The following is a 23,359-nucleotide window of genomic DNA, read 5'->3' as shown; positions in this document are numbered from 1 at the left end:
CTTTGCCAGAGACTTCCTAAGTCACGTGTTTGCTATGTGTCTATATGATATATCGTGTGTGTGCTATATAGTTTTTGTGTAGGGTCAGCAAGACTGTCAAATATCCCAGTTGTCTTAGTTTATATTTCAATATGGATATCACAAATTCATTTGATAATCTTGATATAATTTAGATATTTAAATTTGTTATATACTTTTGAATTTTGGCGAGTGAGTGGTGTACTATGGGTGAGTTATACAAATAAACCTGTTTTATATGCATGGCTATATGTGGCGTTCCTCGCATTAATTAGAGTCGAGAATGGCTTAAGAGAGCTTCTAAAATTCCTTGTGACAAAGCTTGTGTAAACGAATTCTGCTGATATCATTTGCAAAGTGTGTATGGAGAGGGAGTTTAGGACCAAAACAGTGCCTGAAGTGTGGTGTTGGAGTTAGAGGAGAAACGCAGTTATGTATGCAATGTGATGGTAAAAAAATATAGAGCTCAAAAGATATTATGATAAAAAAAATAACACTGATAATAATGATAAAGTTATAAGAAATATGAAAGATTATCTAGCTTGATTTTCAAAATAATAATTTAGGCAAATAATCATTTAAACAATTAATTACTTTGAAGCACCCTGTGATGGTGTAATCAGGCACTGTTAACTAAAAAAATCTATTTGGTTTCTCATTAATACTGGGTACCTCAAATTGTGCGCTGGGTGGGGGGAGAAAAATTATCTTTATCATAACTTTGTCTACAAATGTTTTCTGGGTGTACTCGAAGATGGTCTTGTGATTGATCATATCAATGGCAGTAAACTCAATAACTCTTTATATAATTTACGATTAATCACACATAGCATGAATTGGAAATTTGGAAACACTGGGAGATGTAAAACAAGTGGAAAAAAAGTTAAATTTGTAAATACAGGGACTGGTGAAGAAATATTTCAATCAATGAACTTTGCTGGCAAATATTTTGATATTTGCCGGTGCTCGGTTCAGTGCATCACAGAAAATATTACCAGATCTGCTTTTTCGTTAAATATAAAAACAAGATAACTTTTCATTATTGTTAAAGGGAGATAGCTCTGTCAAGCTAAGATATCTCCGATAGAGTAATTAAATAGTATTGGTACTAATATTATATCAATATTTAATTTTTGTCAAAATAATTATTAATAGAACAATTATTTATTCATTCTGAGACTTCTATTCATTGGTGGTAAAGTTTCCCATTTCATATAATATATATATAATTTTATAAGTTTACCCAGTCATGAAACATGTAAGGTGTTTTTTATGCTGGGTAAAATGTCATGATTGAACAGTTATTTATTCTGAGACTTCTATTATTAAAGGGAGATAATTCTGTCATGCTAATGCTTTCTCTAGCAGAGTAACTCAGTGGTTAACTTGCTTGTTACCATGTAACATTTATATGACTAATTAATATATTTTTTTTAAAATCAATGTAACAAATTTGCTATAATAATCTAACCATCTGTGATAATTAACAACATAATTCAAGACAATATTTCACTTACCTTTATTCACTTCTGATGTACTTCGAGACTGACAGAGACAAAATGAGTCTGGCTGTCTTTTATCGTCAAATAAACCCACACAGAATGACGTAATTTCCATAATAATTCAGTCATGTGATTTTCTAGAACATTCACCCATGCAGAATGACGGAGTTTCCAGAATAATTCACCATACTAACCTGTAGAAGATAAGGACTTTCCTGGATTTTAATGAAGGAATTCCATACTGATCTGTACAAAATAAAGGACTTTCCTAAATTTTAATGAAGGAATTCCATACTGATCTGTACAAAACAAAGGACTTTCCTAAATTTTAATGAAGGAATTCCATACTGATCTGTACAAAATAAAGGACTTTCCTAAATTTTAATGAAGGAATTCCATACTGATCTGTACAAAATAAAAGACTTTCCTAAATTTTAATGAAGGAATTCCATACTGATCTGTACAAAATAAAGGACTTTCCTAAATTTTAATGAAGGAATTCCATACTGATCTGTACAAAATAAAGGACTTTCCTAAATTTTAATGAAGGAATTCCATACTGATCTGTACAAAATAAAGGACTTTCCTAAATTTTAATGAAGGAATTCCATACTGATGTGTACAAAATAAAGGTCTTACCTTTATTTTAATGAAGGAATTCCATACTGATGTGTACAAGATCAAGGACCCTGACGGACTTGAACAAGGGGTGCCATACTGATCTGTACAAGATCATGGGCATTCATGCATTTTGATACAAACAATTCCATATTTATATGTAAAAGATAAGGATTTTCCTGGATTTTTACAAAGGAATAACCATACTTTGCTGCACAAGATCATGGACTTTCCTTAATTTAGGTAACACTGACTCAAGTATCCAATGGCAACAAAAAAAAATTTGGCTTTAATATCGACTTGATTTGTGTACTAATATCTTATTAACAATTTCCTATATGCAATAAACTCGTACACTTGACATACTACTTTTTGTATTTTATACTCGATCTGTAGTGCTACCCCACTAGATCATTTCTTATATACAATATACTCGTACACTTTGCTAGTGCTTTTTTCATTTTATACTCACTCAGAAGCCATACCCCACTAGATCATTTCCTATATGCAATATACTTGTACACTTTCCATAGTACTTTTTGTATTTTATAGTCACTCAGAAGCCCTACCCCACCAGATCATTTCCTATATGCAATATACATGTGCACTTTCCATACTACTTTTTGTATTTTATACTCACTCTGAAGCCCTACCCCACCAGATCATTTCCTATATGCAATATACATGTGCACTTTCCATACTACTTTTTGTATTTTATACTCACTCTGAAGCCCTACCCCACCAGATCATTTCCTATATGCAATATACATGTGCACTTTCCATACTACTTTTTGTATTTTATGCTTACTCAGAAGCCCTACAACACCAGATAATTTCCAACAAAGGGTCATAATTTAACCTCTTTACCTCATAGAGCATAGTGACAAAGTGCAGCGCGCTATAAATAGAACACGTTGCCTAGTCGACAGCATATGCATAGGCCTGCCTGTGAACTGTTAAGCAATGTATTGTATGTTACGTTTAACAGCAATTTTAACCATTTTACGTTTTTGGTACACATCTATTATATGTGGAGAAATTTAAGAGTAAAGTCCAATTGTTATAGCTGTAATTATTTTTCATTGAAGAATTTTGTATGTGCTTTAAAATCTTGAGAGAACTCATTCACCGTCATGTCAGTGAGGCTGCGTGACCAACCGTAGCTGCCATTTCCCATACTCAAAATTTACAAGTTTTTTGTCTGCATCTACATCACTAAGTCATCTGAATTTGATAATTTATAAAAACTAATTGCTGCCTACATCAATATCAGAGCCTTTACCTGGTTACTGAATCTTCCATAGTTGTGATTCTAATTGTGAAAACTTCATAAGTACTGAATGAAATATGTGACCGCCATTTTGAAGAGTGGAGATTACGACTCAGTTACTTTAAATAGCAGATACCGACCAGTGCATAAAAAGTAACCACGTGATCTGACGCAATTGTCATTTGCAGAAATGAATGTAGTATCTAAAAGTGGGTTTTCCCCGAAGGTGGCGCTATGAAAACTGGCTTAAAATCGCTGATGTTTACAGCTGACATCAAAAGGCACCTCCATGCAACTTGAAGAGGTGTCAAAAGGCGCTGCCATGCAAATGGTGTAAAGGCATCCAAAGACGCTTGCATGAGGTAACGGGTTAAGTATTTAAATTCTTAGTTTGCAGTAACAACAAAAACCATGAACATTGGAACCCACTGAAAACCATGCACATTGGAACCCAATGAAAACCATGAACACTAGAACCCAATGAAAACCATGAAGATTTGTATCCAATGAAAACCATGCCAATACAACCCAAGTAGGTGAATCATTGCACTTTACAAGTCTCAGATGAAATCATGTACAAGTTTCATTTGTTCAACATGTTTGGGTAGTAATACTAATTAAGCTCAGACTGAATGGACATAAACTTGTAAATCATAAAGTATCCAAGGTATAAAAAATATATTGGTCCCACAATTCTTGTATAGACAATATTAAGTGCTTGGACCAATACATGTTTGGTCATGTATAGAGTTGGGAAATGTAAAAATAACACCATTAACTCTCTTTTTATATCTTTTATTTAAAGATCTATAAAATAAAATATAATTTTGATAGCTACACTGACAGCAAACCCTGAGAACAGAATCAAATTAAGAAAAGCTAACCTTTTAAAATTTTAAATTTTTAATCACAGATGTAGGCATCGATGTCATTCCTCATCATCCATTAAAAAGTCTATGTATATAGAAACAGTAATGTCCACAACCATGACTCGGCCAATGAATCCGACTGTACTGGTGGTACTGCATTAAGTAGAGGATACATGTTGGGTATATTATCTTCAACTAATGACAGCTGCCAAATGGTTATTATAATTTTCTTCTTCAAAGTGTTGCCTCTAATTTGTACCAAAAAATGAATGATATTGCAGACAATAATTCTGCATGCATTCTGCAAATGTAGTTAACACAAATCCCTAATCACAACAAAAGTACCTATTTTGCAGAGAAAGAAGGAAAGCTTAAATTTTGTTGTGACAATGATTTTGAGCAGTTTTCATGAATGTAAAAATATAAGCAACAAAAAGATGCTTTATACTGACAGAAAAAGAATAAATCTTTTTTAGTCCCAGTTCCAAATATGTCCAGGAAAAGTAGGGATATGTTTCCTATATTTTAGTCCCCATTCCAAAATGTCCAGTAAAAGGAGGGATATGTTCCCTCATCTAACTACATATATATAGCATTTTAATTACATTCTGAGTCTTGAGGTATTGAGTACTCAAGTACTAAATTCTCTTACCTGTTGCCATTGTACAGCATGCTACTATATTTCCCATACTACTTTGTAATGGACTGACCAAAGACATTCAATGGCTCCTAAAATAATAGCATGTATTAATACAGTAGGTATGTAATAAAGTGAACAAGGATGTTCTGTGAATTTTAAATTCCTAACTTGTATTGTCTACTGTATGGAAGATTTGAAATAATTGTGTTGATGTCTGAATGAACAGTCAGATTCAGAATTTAATAATTTGGCCACTTTTCGCCCTTATGTATGTGTCAAGCATCTTAACAGTACAATAATATTAATAACCACTGCATGTTCCTTTTCTTTCTCCCAGGGCATAAACCTAATCCTCATCATTTATCTGCAACAATTTTTCTGGCTATCAACTCCTTCATGATTTCATTGCTGCCTCCATAGATTGGTTGAACACGGGCATCAACGAATGCCCGAGCTATGGGATATTCCCACATGTAGCCCCATCCTCCATGCATCTGCAGACACTGCGTGGCAATCTTGTTCTGCTGATCACTGCACCTGAAACCATGAATCAAGAGGTAACATATTGTCTATCATAATTCAACCTCATCCTCCAGTTGAAACTATACTAGATTAACAACCCAGATTCAAGCTGTACTATGTTATCTATTCCGATTCAAGTTGTATTACATTATCTACCCTGATTCAAGCTGCATTACATTATCTACCCAGATTCAGGCTGTATATTATCTACCCTAATTCAAGCTGTATTACATTGTCTACCCTGATTCAAGCTGTACTACATTATCTATTAGATTTACTATCCAGATTCAAGCTGATGTGCAATGTCCTGATTCAATCTGTACCACATTATCTATCCTGATTCAATCTGTACTACATTATCTACCCTGAGTCAATCTGTACTACATTATCTACCCTGAGTCAATCTGTACTACATTATCTTCCCTGAGTCAATCTGTACTACATTATCTACCCTGAGTCAATCTGTACCACATTATCTACCCTGAGTCAATCTGTACCACATTATCTACCCTGAGTCAATCTGTACCACATTATCTACCCTGAGTCAATCTGTACCACATTATCTACCCTGAGTCAATCTGTACCACATTATCTACCCTGAGTCAATCTGTACCACATTATCTACCCTGAGTCAATCTGTACCACATTATCTACCCTGAGTCAATCTGTACCACATTATCTACCCTGAGTCAATCTGTACCACATTATCTACCCTGAGTCAATCTGTACCACATTATCTACCCTGAGTCAATCTGTACCACATTATCTACCCTGAGTCAATCTGTACCACATTATCTACCCTGAGTCAATCTGTACCACATTATCTACCCTGAGTCAATCTGTACTACATTATCTACCCTGAGTCAATCTGTACTACATTATCTACCCTGATTCAAGCTGTACTACATTATATATTAGATCATCTATCCAGATTCAAGCTGGTGTGCAATATCCTGATTCAATCTGTACTACATTATCTACCCTGATTCAATCTGTACTACATTATCTACCCTGATTCAATCTGTACTACATTATCTACCCTGATTCAATCTGTACTACATTATCTACCCTGATTCAATCTGAAGTACATTATCTACCCTGGTTCAAGGTACAGCACATTAGCATATTATCCAGCCTAATTCAAAGTGTGTTACATTATCTGAGTTAAGCCAAAGTACATTATTTACCCCAATTCCACCTGTAGTAGTTTATCCATTTTAGTGAGATATCTCCAGATTTGAGCTGCTGTACAAAGTCTACCCTGATCAAAGTTGAAGTACATTATCTGTCTATAATTCAAGTTGTATTACACCATCTGTCCTGTCTCAAACAAATTACCTACTCTAATTAATCAGTTGTTGTTGTTGTTGTTGTTGTTGTTGTTGTTGTTGTTGTTGTTGCAGGGTTTAACACCATTTTTCAGCACATGATCGGCTATACATGGCAGCCAGTATTAATGGTGGAGGAAGAACCTGGGAAAATCCACGGAAAGAACCACCGTCCCACAAGAAGCTACTGGCAGGCTTTCTCACATACCCACATTGGCAGAATCTGAGACTTGAACCCACACAGAGGTGAAATGGCAGTGATCCATAAAGGAGAGTGCTTTAGACCACTTGGCCACTCAGGGCCCCATTTAAGCAGTAGTATGTTCAAACTGTCCTTATTAAAGCTAAAGTAACATTATTCAAGATGTTTGTCCCTTTTTCAAGCTGCAGTACAATAAACCACACTGGTACAGAACCTACCCTGGTGACGTTTGGATAATAGTTATCTCTCACTATAATACTTGTCAAGGGAACCATACAAGTGTTATATGTTGAGTCACTTTATACCAGTACAGATATCCTTCATGATAATGCCATTCAAGGGAGACATACAAGTGTTATTTCGAGTTACTTTATACCAGTACAGATATCCTTAATCAGGGGTGCACTATGGTGTAGGTGAGGTCTGTTTGTATTGACGTATATGTATTATTACAGCAAGTGGTCAGAGAGTTAGTATTTCTTTTACTGATATTAATTAATCTTTCATGTAAAGTAATTACAAGAAGGAAATTTTAGTCCTTCTAACAAAGTATGTAATTGCCAGGCTTTTCAATGATAGTTGTTTCTATACCTGTTTGTTAATAAAGACTTGTTGAGAGTCAAGATTATATCATGTGGGTGCAGATGCTGTGAAAGCAGGAATAAATGATAGAAGTCTGCATACTTGCCTGTTCCTATAAATTAGAAAGTGATGTTTGTGTCCTGTAAAAGCACATGTAGAGGTGTAAATAACAGTAGTTTTTGTGTACCATGAGGTCTAAAATGACCAGCATGTACCATGAGGTCTAAAATGACCAGCATGTACCATGCAGCATGTACTGTGAGGTCTAAAAAGACCAGCATGTACTGTGAGGTCTAAAAAGACCAGCATGTACCATGAGGTCTAAAAAGACCAGCATGTACTGTGAGGTCTAAAAAGACCAGCATGTACCGTGAGGTCTAAAATGACCAGCATGTACCGTGAGGTCTAAAATGACCAGCATGTACCATGAGGTCTAAAATGACCAGCATGTACCATGAGGTCTAAAATGACCAGCATGTACCGTGAGGTCTAAAATGACCAGCATGTACCGTGAGGTCTAAAAAGACCAGCATGTACCGTGAGGTCTAAACTGACCAGCATGTACCGTGAGGTCTAAACTGACCAGCATGTACCGTGAGGTCTAAACTGACCAGCATGTACCGTTGAGGTCTAAACTGACCAGCATGTACCGTTGAGGTCTAAACTGACCAGCATGTACCGTTGAGGTCTAAACTGACCAGCATGTACCGTTGAGGTCTAAACTGACCAGCATGTACCGTTGAGGTCTAAACTGACCAGCATGTACCGTTGAGGTCTAAACTGACCAGCATGTACCGTTGAGGTCTAAACTGACCAGCATGTACCGTTGAGGTCTAAACTGACCAGCATGTACCGTTGAGGTCTAAACTGACCAGCATGTACCGTTGAGGTCTAAACTGACCAGCATGTACCGTTGAGGTCTAAACTGACCAGCATGTACCGTTGAGGTCTAAACTGACCAGCATGTACCGTTGAGGTCTAAAATGACCCAGTCCATCATCTTAGTTAAGCAAAAGTACAGTATTTACCCCAATTAAGCCTGTAGTAATTTATCTATTTTAGTGCATTATCTCCAGATTTGGTAAATTTTACAAAAAATATCTGCTCCATTCAAAAAATCTTGCATACCACCACAATGAAAATTAATCCAAATAGATCCAAAATTTTGAATGAATAGCTTGAATCATAGGAATATTAAACACAAAGGCTGAATTATAATAAGTCTCCTAGGGTTTAGTGTTAAGGTTGTAATCATACACCCTAGTAAAACACATTACGGTCTCAACAACACATCATACTTAATATTGGAAACTCCATGCTACTCTCCAGGGGCTATGTGTTGTATAATGCAAAGAGTAGTACAATTATATTTCAATTCATTTAGTTATAACATAAATAGTCTGTTAAAGATTTTATTTTAATGCATATACAATCATCTTTTCCGCCAGATTTAAAAATCATTGTTTTCAAAAATTAAAGAACTTACTACAAGTACTAATGTTCTGAATTAATATTTTAAATTTTTACAATATACATAGTAACTATATTCACACAAGATTTCTCAAACTGATCTTAATGCCAGGCAGTCAGCTGAATAATTGAATACAATAGGACGAAGAATTGAGTACGTCACACCCAAGCAGATCAGCGTGGTGCACCGGTGAATGAAAAGCAGATTTACTGCATACCCATGCTGAAGCATTCACTGGCATAAGCTGATTTTCTCAACGTCACTAAGGCATTAAACAAACTACTGTGTATATATACCCCACCAGCACACATAGCTCTTCAGACTGTTTTGTCACCTGAAGAAGGCATTAGCCGAAAGATCTTGTGACATTCATTGGAGTGTAACAGAAATATCAACTAAATTTGCAGCATCTGACTTACAGATAAGTACAGTGTTATACTGTATTTCTTTTACTGTATTATCATATTTTCTTTTCAGGTATTTTTAATCATTTATTTCAGGTTCTTGACTAATAACTTTAGGTTGCCCTTACACTAGCACCTAAATCACCCACCCCAACCTCATCACCCCTATATATTTTTTTTAGCAGGATGCCCGGAACAAATCAGCAATTCAGGAGAGGCCAGTATGCCGACTGGACAATAACCCCAACAGCCAATGGATAAAACTCTTCTACCCAATTTTGCAGGCCATACACCACTATAATATCATGAAAAACCAAGTGATCGGACTCAGAACAACAGGTCCAACTATTAGACAAATTTTTAAAACCAGCCCAACCAACACCAGGACTTACACAGGAATTGGAAAGATTAAATAGAATGTGGGCTACAAAGGTCACTGAGGCCTTAACCAGTCATTACAAAACCAGGATCTCCAAACTGATGGGCATGATAGTAGGACTTGGATTTGCAGATTCACCCTCAACAACCTATCCAACCAAGCACTAGGCTGGGCGAAACGAAACTTCAGGAATAAACTGAGCCTGGATACAATACAGGAGTATTAACGGATTGTGAAGTCTTTTATAGCTGTTCCATCCAGACAACAAATCGACTCCACTAGGAATTCAAACACCACCCAAAACAGCCAACAACAAAGGTGGAAGCAATGCATGGGACATCAATCAGTATATTCCTAAGAGCCCTCGGCAAAAGATCCATCAAAAAAAAGTGAGCCCACAGAAAGCAGTATACAATCCGATTCAGTTTAATAATTGGTTCTAATGACTGCAAGTTTTAGACACACTCCCACACAGGACACCCAACAAACAGAAAGTGGATTTTAGGCCAAAGACACAGCTAGTAAACTCCAAACAGTAAGAACCTCGAGAACCGAGCTCAAGTCCTACGAAGCGATCTTTAGAAAGAATTTTGTCAACAACACCAAACATGCCGAAGCACGCCACATCAACAACATCACATCTTGTAAAATCATTGGTGGATGCTCTGAATGCTTGGATAACATCAAGGACTCCTTCTCCAAGGTGGGATAGGTCACCAGACCGACAATCACGGTCCCTAAGTTGCTCACCATCTCCAAGCAGCTCACGCTCCTTGTCGCCATGCTACCAGATACAGACGTATGCCATCATGGTCATATCACCACATAAGTTAACATGGTTTACTCAACACCATGGCGACAAAGCGGACTGGAAGCTACCAAGATTAACACAATCAACTGTAATAATTGGAGATTTGAACGCATCAAGAATCGGAAATGAAATAGGTAATAAACAGAAATTACAAACACAAGGAGAAACCAGAAGAAATAATTGTCAACGTAGGTATAAACGACAGAGATAATGACAACACCACCGCAGTAGTGCAAAAAATGAAGGATTTAGTGAAGATAGCTTGAGCAACATTCCCAGACTCGGAAATTTTCCTAGCTCAAAACCCGGTTTAGTGCTTATGGATGAAATGAAACCCAAGGAAGCATTTAATATCAGGAAACTTAACGAAAGTTTGATTCAACTCACAGGGTCAGAATCCTAGATAGCAATATCAGCGGAGGTTGTTTTCTTTAGTCGGATGGGATTCATTTAGAAAGTGATGTTTGTGTCCTGTAAAAGCACATGTAGAAACAAAACAGCCAACAGCATTGTCAATAAGTGGGTACAACAGATCAATCTTTACAAATCGGATTTTCGGCCAATCCTGAAGGACACAGCCAGGTCAACACAAACAAAATTGGGTAGCAACATAGTAAACCTAAGCTCTAACAGACTTTCTGTTTCTGAGAGATCACTTTTAGAAAGGGGTTTAAAATTAATTCCAACACCAAAATATATTGATCACTCAACAATTACACAACCAATAAAGGAATTCACAAGAAAATTAATGATCACTAAATTCTTTCATTCCAAAAACACGATGACTAAGACCCCTTTTACAGATAAAAGCAATTGGTGCCCACCGCCTTCTACCCTTACACCATCATTTAGAGAGATAACTGACCGTATCTTTAAGAATGCTTCTAAGATGAAAATGGAAAGAGAAAAACCTAATCTTCCGGCTAATGAGTTAGCGGCTATCAAAACACTTCACAAGGACTCTGAAGTTATTATCAAAATGGCAGATAAAGGTTCAGCAAGGGTTGTCTTAGATAAAAAAGATACATTTGGGAAACAGATTGGCAACTTGCTAACTCTAAGCATTACAGGAAATTAGAACAACCTATTTATCCTACTACAAGTAAACAAATAACTAAAATCATACATCGTTTGGCAAACAATAAGCACATTAGTAAAAAGCAAATCTAGTACTTGACACCAGCTGAGAACCCTAGGCCAAGGCATATTTATACTTTACCTAAAATTCACAAAGCCCCGAAGCATGGTCTATTCCATTTAAAATTCCACCAGGAAGACCAATAATATCTGATGTGGGGAGTGAATCATATCGCATTTTGGAATATACAGATTCATTCTTAGCACCATTAGCTGCTTAACACTTGTCCTATCTCAGAGATATGGTGGAATTTTTGGAGAAAATTAGACAGTTTCAAATCCCTTCCAGCAGCTTTCTTGCCATTTTGGATGTAGAAAGTATGTACACAAATGTTGACAATAAGGATAGATTGAAGGTGGTGTTTAACAGTTTTAAAGCAAATGCACACCCTGGTAGACCAGATTTAGAAATTTTGGAACTTTTGAAACTTTGTTTAGAAAATAATGATTTTGAATTCAATAGTAACTGGTTTTTACAAATTTCAGGAACAGCAAATGGGAAAGAAATTCACCCGAGTTATGCAAATATTTTTATGGCGGAGTGGGGAAAAAAAGCATTCAAAAGTTGTTACCTTCTTCCCTTATTATATTTAAAGTTTCTGGATGATATTTTTCTAATTTGGACTTATTCCAGGGAAGATTTTGATCATTTTATCCAAACTTTAAATAATTTCCATCCATCCGTAAAGCTAAAAGCTACAGTTAGCGACACCTCTGTCGATTTTCTAGATACAACAATTTTTAAAAGACATATGTTTGGAAATACCAAAATTTTAGATACAAAGGTATTCTTTAAGTCGATGGATACACATCAGTTACTACATATATCTTCTTTTCACCATTTGCACACCTTTAGGGGGATCTTAAAATCACAAATTATTAGATCTGACAGAATTAGTTCCAGGAAGGAAGATTTTCAGAGGGCTACAAACACACTGTTTAGAGCTTTTAAGAGCATGAGGGTATTCAAAGTGATTTCTTCAACAAATTAAGAACAATACCATAAAAAATTCGGATACAAAACATGTAGTAGCAAAAGCAAAACCATGCAATAGCAGTTGCTGCTGCACTTGTCCCTTTTTTAAGGAAGTAGAAAATTTCAAGTCATCAGACTAATCAAGCATTTTATGTTAAGCAAAATCTTTCATGCAATTCTAAAAAGTTATATACCTAATCACATGTCAAAAATGTGGCATACAATATGTAGGACAAACCAGTCTTACATTAAGAGACAGATTCACTAGACACAGATTTGATATCAGGCATAAGGCAAATAAATCTGTCTCTAACCATTTTAATACCTCAGACCATTTGATGAACGATTGTTCGATCAACGAAAAGAGAACATTATTGGATACAAAAACTAAAATCATTAATGCCTGGTGGCCTGAATTTACATGAAAATTCTAAAAAACTAATCTCGTTTATCATTACATATAACACAAAAGCAACACAAGTGGCCAAACTAATCAAAGAAGGGTATAGTGAAATTCAGGCAAAGATTCCCCGCCGTATTTTCCCATAAATTAGTTACCGCTTATTGCAGAAATAAGAACTTTGGTGACTTCATTGTCAGAAGTAAGTTAAGGAGCAGAAGTAATTCTCCCTAGGCCAGAGCTAATTAGGGTCCCCAAACCCTAATCCTAACTCTAAAACCTAACCCTAGCACTGTACTTAGCCATACTGTAACCCTAACCCTAGCACTGTACTTAGACATACTGTAGGACAGTTTGCTGCTGTAAAATGTTGGAACACTTTTTGTGTCAATACTACTAAGCCCAATGAAAACATCTTTGCTCTGGTGTGGTAAAATGGCCTTCATAACATTATCAAAGGATAAGTGGTTATCAATGGGTCTTAGAAGTAACAATATCGATATTTTCATGGGTTTTATTCCTCATAAAGGTCTGTCTCAGTGTGGGACTGACAACCACTCTTGATAATTATTATGATTCGCCTGGAAATGGTGGATGATGAAATATCCAAGGAGGTAGGAAGGAATGCTTTCGATCCTTCCTGCTTCCTTTAGAGGAAGCTAAAAAAAACTTTCACATCTTGCAGAGCAAACAAGTCTATCATGACCATGCCAGCACAGATATGTCTGAGGTTTGGGATTCCAATAGAAAGTGGAGCTAATGAGGATAGCTGATTTTTAGCCAGAAAATCATGTTGGCAAAGAAGAAAATGATTCATAATTACTAATGAACCACCATAAATAACTTTAATACTGATATCACAACTCTACAGTCTTTAATTAAGAAACAGAAAAGAGCAAACACCAACGAGTTTTGTAAAAATAAACAAATTTATTTCCCTAGAATACAAAGTGAAAAATTAAGAAAAAATCTTAGAGTATTGTGAATTGAATTCCAAACAGTCCAAAAAGTTCTATCACCAGTCCTAATAAATAAAGTTCTAATTTAGTACCAGTCAAATTAAGGTATGGTGCTGAAGGTATTGATATGTCTGTAGTGACATGGAGATGTGCCTTGTCTTTTAATAAATCACAATAATATATTCCAAGATATCCTTATCTGAATTCACTATAATTCCAAATTAATGCCTCTGTCCAGCTTATTCAACACTTTGTAATTACAGAGAATAATAATTTGAATATATAATTCCACCCAAATCAAATAATGAACATAATAAGAATGATTATGCTAAAACTGTTAAAGTAAGAATGAGTAATTTCTCAAGTAAGCAAGATTACAAACCCCTCTAACCATAACATCTCTACTTCACCAAGGTTGCAATTACCATTTTCTGTTAAGCAGTTTTTCAAAAGCAGTTATTAAAAGTTTAATGGTGGATATATTTAAATGCAGGTTGGCATCATTTGTACAAAGGTTTAATGGTGGATATATTTAAATGCAGGTTGGCATCAGTTGTACAAAGGTTTAATGGTGGATATATTTAAATGCAGACCGGCATCAGTTGTACAAAGGTTTAATGGTGGTTTAATGGTGGATATATTTAAATGCAGACCGGCATCAGTTGTACAAAGGTTTAATGGTGGATATATTTAAATGCAGACCGGCATCAGTTGTACAAAGGTTTAATGGTGGATATATTTAAATGCAGACCGGCATCAGTTGTACAAAGGTTTAATGGTGGATATATTTAAATGCAGACCGGCATCATTTGTACAATGGTTTAATGGTGGATATATTTAAATGCAGACCAGCATCAGTTGTACAAAGGTTTAATGGTGGATATATTTAAATGCAGACCGGCATCAGTTGTACAAATGTTTAATGGTGGATTTATTTAAATGCAGGTTGGCATCATTTGTACAAAGGTTTAATGGTGGATATAGTTAAATGCAGACTGGCATCATTTGTACAATTGTTTAATGGTTGATATATTTAAATGCAGACTGGCATCATTTGTACAAAGGTTTAATGGTGGATATATTTAAATACAGGTTGGCATCATTTGTACAAAGGTTTAATGGTGGATATATTTAACTGCAGACTGGCATCATTTGTACAAATCTCAGAGTCCTTCATGACAGAATGATTTCCACAAAATGTGCATGAAATTGGTTCAGTAGTGAGATTAAGTTTAAAGAAAAAGAAATGCTGACAGATGATGAATAATATAAGGAAGATGATGGATGAAAGGTACTGGATGGAGATCCATGCCATAAAATCATGACCTTACAAAAGGACTGGAAATTATACATCAAGTCCAGAATCAAACAAAAGTAGGTCTCCAAATGAATTGTGTTATAAAGAAAGTTCATCAAGGAGTTTAGAAAATGTATTCATACCAAAATAATGCAGAAGACCTGAGTCTGCCAACATCATTAAAAAAGTGACTAGTATGTCTTGCTTCCCACTGATGTGGTCTAAACAAAAACCATGACTAGTTGGTACAGTATGTTAGAGTCAAGTCTGTTAGAAGCCTGTATGTGTTATGTCAATTTGTTCCATATAGAGTCAAGGCTGTTAGAAGCCTGTATGTGTTATGTCTGTTCGGTTCATACAGAGTCAAGTCTGTAAGAAGTCTGTATGTGTTATGTTTTTTTTCTGAAATTTGAACATCATTCTATTGGCATCAACTGTTACTGTGATATAATTAGATCCATGACTATACTCAGGTATAATGTGAAGCCTTATAGTGAGGGGCTACTGTGAAGCCTTATAGCGAGGGGCTACTGTTAAGCTTTATAGCAAGGGGCTATTCTATTTGAAATTTAATACAGTAGTCCTTTAAATAATGCTTTTAAGGGAGCTATAAAAATCTACTGTGTTATAGGTGAGGCTGTCTTAGATTAAATCGTTTATTATTGGATAAAAGAATTCAAGCACATTAACTTCTATGACAATACCAGTATTATATCAGGAACGGTGTTAAGTCAGGTTATATTAGAGACAGTGTTATATGAGAAATAGTGTTAAAAAAGACAGGGTTATATCAGGGACAGTGTTATATGAGAAATAGTGTTAAAAGACAGGGTTATATCAGGGACAGTGTTATATGAGAAATAGTGTTAAAGGACAGGGTTATATGAGGGACAGTATTACAGTGTGCAGCATTATAAATAGGGGCCACTGTACCTAAACACCAAAGAAAGGTCTTTACTTGTTACACTTTTGAAATACTTATCTGGCAACAAATGCAATTCTTTTATTTGTGTTTATTCTTCCTGGATTTAAATCTTACATAAAAAACAGATACTTTTCTCTGTGCAATGATCTTTTAAATGAATAACATAACAAATAAGATCTAGAAATAGGATATAAAATTTTAATTATAACCCTACAGTGATAAAGACCACTGACTCGTAACCCTAAAAAAGAGATGGAGATTGATGAATCATAGGATCTAACCATAAATCATGGATGACGATTGCTAACTTAGTCCTTCTGCATCGTAACTCCAGAATAAAAACTGCTGACTCACCAGTATTTGGCCATAGATGCCATATGAGAGTCCAGTCCTTTTTTACTGTGTATGTCCAGACAACTGTCCACAAAGGATCGGCCAATACACACCTCCGTCTTTATTTCTGCCAGCTTGTGTTGGATTGTCTGAAAGTTAAAGTACAGTACCCTGTACACTTTTCCAGGTCAATAGACGACTGCCATTAAAAAAAAAAATATTTCAGCACTGTGATTCGAGTAACTTATATGGAACAATTTGCTGGGTTGATTGAAGTGGAACTTTATTTTCATAATCAAATAAAGGAGTCATTCTTTATTAGAACTGATTATAGATAAAAAAAGATGCCTTCTAACTTTATTTATAATTTTAATCCCCAAGACATCTTAAATTAAATTATGTACTATACAGCAATATAATGGCGATGGGACAATGTTGTTATCCAATCCATAGTCATCCTTCCTCAGAATCTGAACAAATTAAATACTAATGACCATAGGTTCAATCTAGATAGATATGACTGTAGGTTCAGTTTAGATACTAATGACCACAGGTTCAATCTAGATAGATATGACCGTAGGTTCAGTCTAGATACTGACGACCATAGGTTCCATATAGATTTGTTGTTGTTGTGGTTGTGGGGTTTAATACCATTTTTCAGTACACGATAGGCTATGCCTGGCGGCCAGTATTAATGGTGGCAGAAGAACCCGGGAAAACCCCGGGAAGAACCACTGACCCACGAGAAGCTACTGGCAAGCTTTCTCACATATCCACACTGGCCGAATCCTGGACTCGAACCCACACAGACAGAGGTGAGATGACAGTGATCCATAACGAAGAGCACTTTAGACCACTCGGCCACTCGGGGCCCCATTCCATCTAGATAGAAATGACCATAGATTCCATCTACATAGAGATAACCATAGGCTCCATCTTGAAAGAGATGACCGTAGGTTCAATCTAGATATATATGACCATAGTTTCAATGCAGATACTGATGAACATAGGTTCGATCTAGATAATGATGACCATAGATTCAATCTAGATACTGATGACCATAGATCTAGATACCAATGAATGTAGGTTCAATCTAGATAAATATGACTGGCAAATCAATCCAGATACTGATGTCCATATATCTAGATACTGATGAGTGTAGGTTTAATCTAGATAGATATGACCATAGGTTCAAACTAGATACTGATGACTGTATGTTCAATCTAGATAGATATAACTGTATGTTCAATCTAGATAGATATGACCGTAGGTTCTAGATAGATAGATATGACCATTGTTGTTGTTGTAGGGTTTAATGCCATTTTTCAGCACACAATAGGCTATACATGGCGGCCAGTATTAATGGCGGAGGAAGAATCTGGGAAAACACCGGAAAGAACAACCGACCCACAAGAAGCTACTGGCAAGCTTTCTCACATACCCACATTAGCAGAATCCGAGACTCGAACCCATGCAGACAGAGGTGAGATGGCAGTGATCCGTAACAGAGAGCGCTTTAGACCTCTCGGGGCCCCAGATATAACCATAGGTTCAATCCAGATACTGATGACTGTAGGTTCAGCAGTCTAGATACTGATGATTGTAGGATCAGCAGTCTAGATACTGATGATTGTAGGATCAATCTAGATAGATATGACCATAGGTTCAATCTAGATAGAGATGACCATAGAGTTGAATCTAAATAGATGACTGTTGGTTCAATCCAGATAATGATGACCATAGTTTCGATCTAGATACTGATGACCATATGTTCAATCTAGATAGCTATAACCATAGGTTCCATCTTGATAGAGATGACCACAGGTTACATCTAGATAATGATGACTGTAGGTTCAGTCTCAATGGATTTGACCATGGGTTCAATCCAGATATCGATGACCACTGGTTTGATCCAGATACTGATGACCATAGGTTCAATCTAGATAGATATAACCGTAGGTTCAATCGAGAAACTGATGACCGTAGGTTCAACCTAGAGAGAAATGACCATAGGTTCAATCTAGATAGAGATGACTATAGGTTCAATCCAGATGCTGATGATTGTAGGATCAATCTAGATAGATATGACCACAAGTTTGATCCAGAAACTGATGACCGTAGGTTTAATCTAGATAGAGATGAACATAGGTTCAATCCAGATACTGAAGATTGTAGGAAAAATTTAGAAAGATATGACCGGAGGTTCAATCTTGATAGATATGACCGTATGTTCAATCTAGATAGAGATGACCATAGGTTCAATCCAGATGCAGAAGATTGTAGGAAAAATCTAGATAGATTTGACCGGAGGTTCAATCTTGATAGATATGATGTTAAGTTTAATCTCGACAGAGATGACCATATGTTCAATCTAGAAAGATATGACCGTATGTTCATTGTATATAGAGAGGACCATAGGTTCAATCAAGATAGCTGTTGTTGTTGTTGTAGGGTTTAACGCCATTTTTCAGCACACGATAGGCTATACATGGCAGCCAGTATTAATGGTGGAGGAAGAACCCAGGAAAATCCCCAAAAAGAACCACAGACCCTCGAGATGCTACTGGCAAGCTTTCTCACATACCCACATTGGCCGAATCAGAGACTTGAATCCACGCAGACAGAGGTGAGATGGCATTGATCCATAACGGAGAGCGCTTTAGACCACTCGGCCACTTGAGGCCCCCAATCAAGATAGAGATGACCATAGGTTCAATCTAGATAGAGATGACCATAGGTTTAATCTAGATCGATTTGAACATGGATTCAATCCAGATATTAATAACCATAGGTTCAATCCAGATACTGATGCCCATAGGCTCAATTAAGATATTAATTTGGTATATATAATCAATCCCAGTTTCCTAAGTTCATGCCCATCCCAGCCATCAATTAATCCCTTTGCTGTTGATACAAAGTATGCAAATCAGCATTCAATTGAAGAAAATATCTGATGACCTGCAATTTCACAATTAACAAAGCACTAGACAATAATGACTTGGTTTTATGTTTCACAGCACAGCAGTAAAAGTAGATTATTTCATGCCAATGTAATTTTGTGAAGTGCGTTGCCCCAGGGTGCCAAGGTAGCTATCTCAGGCTGATCCAGTAGTAGGATTGACCAAGGTAGCTATCTCAGGCTGATCCAGTAGTAGGATTGACCAAGGTAGCTATCTCAGGCTGATCCAGTAGTAGGATTGACCAAGGTTGCTGTCTTAGGTTGACTCAATGGCAGAATTGACCTCGGTAGCTGTCACAGGCTGATTCAATGACAGAATTGGCCTAGGTAGCTGTCTCAGGCTGACTCAATGGCAGAACTGGCCTAGGCAGCTTTCTCGTGGTGATCCAATGGTAGCATTGACCAAGGTAGCTGTGTCAGGCTGATTTTATGGTATGATTGACCAAGGTAGCTGTCTCAGGCCAATACAATGGTTGGATTAACCAAGGTAGCTGTCTCCAGCTGATCCAATGGTAAGACTGAAACAAACCTGCATCTTATCTGTCACAAGTCAAGTACCCTAACCACCTAGACATGTGGCTCTTGCCTCCATTAGTCTACCTCTCACACATGCAGGAGTATGCATCTAGCTTATTCTACATCCATGAGCCCACATAATGGGTTGGTCTATTTGCTTAAAGCTGTTTTCATGTACAGTAAACTGCAAACAAGTGGCAGATTTTTCTGAAGCAAAATTAACACCTAAGGTGCTCAAAACTTCAAGGAGCTCGAAAGCACCATACAAATGCAATAACAGTAGTTAAGTGGGATACCCTAGCGACAATGGAAATTATCATTACAGACCCCCTTGGGACAATCTGGCGACAATGGAAAATTAACATGGAGAAAAATCGTGGGACAATCTGGCGACAAGGGAAATTAACATGGAGAAAAATCGTGGGACAATCTGGCGACAAGGGAAATTAACATGCAGAAAAATCGTGGGACAATCTGGCGACAAGGGAAATTAACATGGAGAAAAAATCGTGGGACTGTTGAGCGACAAGGGAAATTGAACATAGGATTTTTGTTTTTAAAAAAAAAAATAAAAAATTTTTTTTAAAAAAGGGGTAGGCAATTCAAAGACTATCTCTTTTCAAGAAATATGGGGCCCTGATAAGGGCCTTTGGGTTTTTTCTTCTTCTTCTTTTAACTTCTTAACTTCTTCCACCATCCTCTTATTTTGTCCATCATTCCTTTCTTCTTTTTCTTTTCTGTTTCCGGCAGCCAGTCCGGGTGGCCCATGGCCCTGAACTTCTCTTGGATTTTCATCCAGTTTGTGTTCAGTTTTTCAAATTCATCCCTTTTTTTTCTATTTTCTTCTTCTTTTCTTTCTTTATACCATCTCTCTTTAATCTTCTTGACTTCTACCTCCATCACTTTTCTCATCAACTCCTCTCCTTTCCTCAGTCTTTCCTGGCCTCTCTCCACATAAGAGCACTCTGTCCCATGTGACATTTTTTCAAGAAAGCACCTGACTTTGCTTGCATTGTCAAGTGCTTCCTTTAGGCTTCCCACTCTGACATAGGTGGGATTTATCATACCTCTCAATCTTTTTTCCTCCTCTTCAATCATTCCTGCTATCACTTCTTTGGCTATGTTTAGACATTTAGCGTAGTCCAGGTACTCTGCTATCTTCCATTCTTTTTCCAGTCTCTCCACTACATAGATACCATCTATTATCCAGTTGTATATATGTACCAAATTGTTGAACAAGTCACTTGCAACCACCATCTTCATTTTTATTATTCCGTAGAATGGTTCGAACGACGAACGTGGTGGGTTATTATAGTGAAAGCGCGGACGTGAAGGAAAACATCCCCCTACTTTCTCATTTCATATAATAAAACCCTAACTATACTCTTCACATACGCTAAGAAACCCATAATCTACTATTCACACTAACATACCTGAGCTCTTACAAACACAAACACACAAACACACAAACTCATACCCTCACACTATCTTAAAAAAGAGTTAGTGTTTATATACACACTACTCTACCTACACACATTGGCAAATTGATCGTTATTTCTTTTCTAGAGTATTGGGTAGCCCTGAAAAGGGCTGTTTGTTTTTTAACTCCAGATGCACCTATCTAATGATGGCACCTTCCAGGCCTGGCACCGCACACACATCTTCTTCCCCAGTCTCCTTTTACCTTTCTTCTTGGGAGTGCAGAGGCGGGATAAGTGGCTTCAGAATCCCAATTTTCTGTCTCTGGGATTCTGAAATTTTCTCTCTCCTTTTCCTCCTCTTCTTTTTTTCTTCTTTCCTCCTCCTCTTTCATCCTTGCCTCTTCGACAATGGCCTCTGCGGCCAGTTCATTTAGTATGCGCCTGGCATATTCCAGGTGCATCTGGAGTTCTAGCAGTTTCACAATTCTGGTATTCATTGTCTTGTCAACAAATGAACAGGGTAGCTAGACTGCCCAGCGAGTTTCAATTTATACAGAAAGTGCGGACGTGATGGAAAACATCCCCCTAAAACAGAATTGATCTTACCTAGATCATGACCAAACAACGCGCGAACCTAAAAGAAACACTCACTCACTTTTTTATACTACCCATTACTATTCTTAAAATTTTCATTAATCACTTCAATATACTATTCACATACGCAAAGCAATCAAACCCCAAATCTACTCTTCCCACACGTCAAACAGCAAAAAAAAAAATAAAAAAAAAAATAACATGATTTTAATCTACTATCCACACTAACGTACTTGAGCACTTACAAACACACAATCCTATACACAAACACTTACACTCACATCACAAAAGAGTCAGTGTTTATTTTCACACTACTCTACCTACACACATTGGCAAATGGATCGTTATTTCTTTTCTAGAGTATTGGGTAGCCCTGAAAAGGGCTGTTTTTTGTTTTTTTGCTATGGCATTCTTTTTTAGTTTCTAAGAATGCGATGTCCTCTGAGGATAGACTTTCTGGCGATAGGTCTGCTTCTTCGGAAAGAGAAGAAGAATTCTTTGGTGTCGATACGACAATCGACAAAGCCTCTGTCAGCTTCAGGTTGCTGCTGCTGTTGCTGTTGTTGCTGCTGTTGCTGCTGTCTCTGAAGTCTGTACTTCTCTGTCCATTCTTCTTTCTCCCTGTTCACTTCTTCTCTGAAGAGCTCTTCTATCAGGTCTTCAGTGATTTTTAACATTCTCACATTCTCTATTTCTTCTGGCTTCGGTATCAGACTGTGTCTGACCCTATGCAAATTCACGTAGGCTTCGTTGAGCTTAGCTAGTTTGGAGCACATCTTCGTAGGAGGATGAGTCGACAATGGATGGTTAGACTGGAAACAACCCGGTTCTTAAAGTGAAAGCGCGGACGTGAAGGAAAACATCCCCCACACGGTTTTCGAGCCGCAACGTTCATGAGAGGGATAGTAAGAAATGAAAGAGCATCAATCCAACATTCTTATAGCTAAACTAAAGACAAAGGCATTTTTTTCTAAACACAACATTTTTTATTCAAAAAATCACTTAACACTAAACAACATCAACATTTTTAACAATTATCCAACATGATAACATGAAACATTTTTTTCAAATCACCAACAATTTTTTTCTTCAAATACAATCTACTTTAAACAAGGCTGACAACGTTGTGAATGAAATTGTGATTTCCACTGTTGGAAATCATTAGGCCATTGATGGACACTACTTTTCCTAGCTTGAGACAAAAGATAAGCATAATGGTCACAAAA

The 23,359-nt window shown here is 36.7% G+C and overlaps 1 protein-coding gene across 1 annotated transcript in view; it reads right to left on the bottom strand.

Annotated features, from left to right (window-relative positions):
- Positions 1 to 4,187: 4,187 nt before the first annotated feature.
- LOC149792117 (long-chain specific acyl-CoA dehydrogenase, mitochondrial-like) overlaps positions 4,188 to 23,359 on the bottom strand; it is an 84,018-nt gene continuing 64,846 nt past the window's right edge. Inside the window, exons 8-9 of the mRNA XM_089970640.1 lie at positions 16,665 to 16,792; positions 4,188 to 5,454 (exon numbers count right to left, since the gene is read on the bottom strand). Coding sequence (XP_089826766.1) covers positions 5,274 to 5,454; positions 16,665 to 16,792 — 309 coding nt within the window. The 3' untranslated portion in view covers positions 4,188 to 5,273. The remainder of the gene's footprint in view (positions 5,455 to 16,664; positions 16,793 to 23,359) is intronic.

This window comes from Sinohyriopsis cumingii, chromosome 9 (assembly GCF_028554795.1).
Source record: "Sinohyriopsis cumingii isolate HCF-2022 chromosome 9, ASM2855479v2, whole genome shotgun sequence".
Classification (NCBI taxonomy): domain Eukaryota; kingdom Metazoa; phylum Mollusca; class Bivalvia; order Unionida; family Unionidae; genus Sinohyriopsis; species Sinohyriopsis cumingii.
Note: the sequence above shows the minus strand (reverse complement) of the source record. Positions and strands in the feature narration are given on the sequence as shown.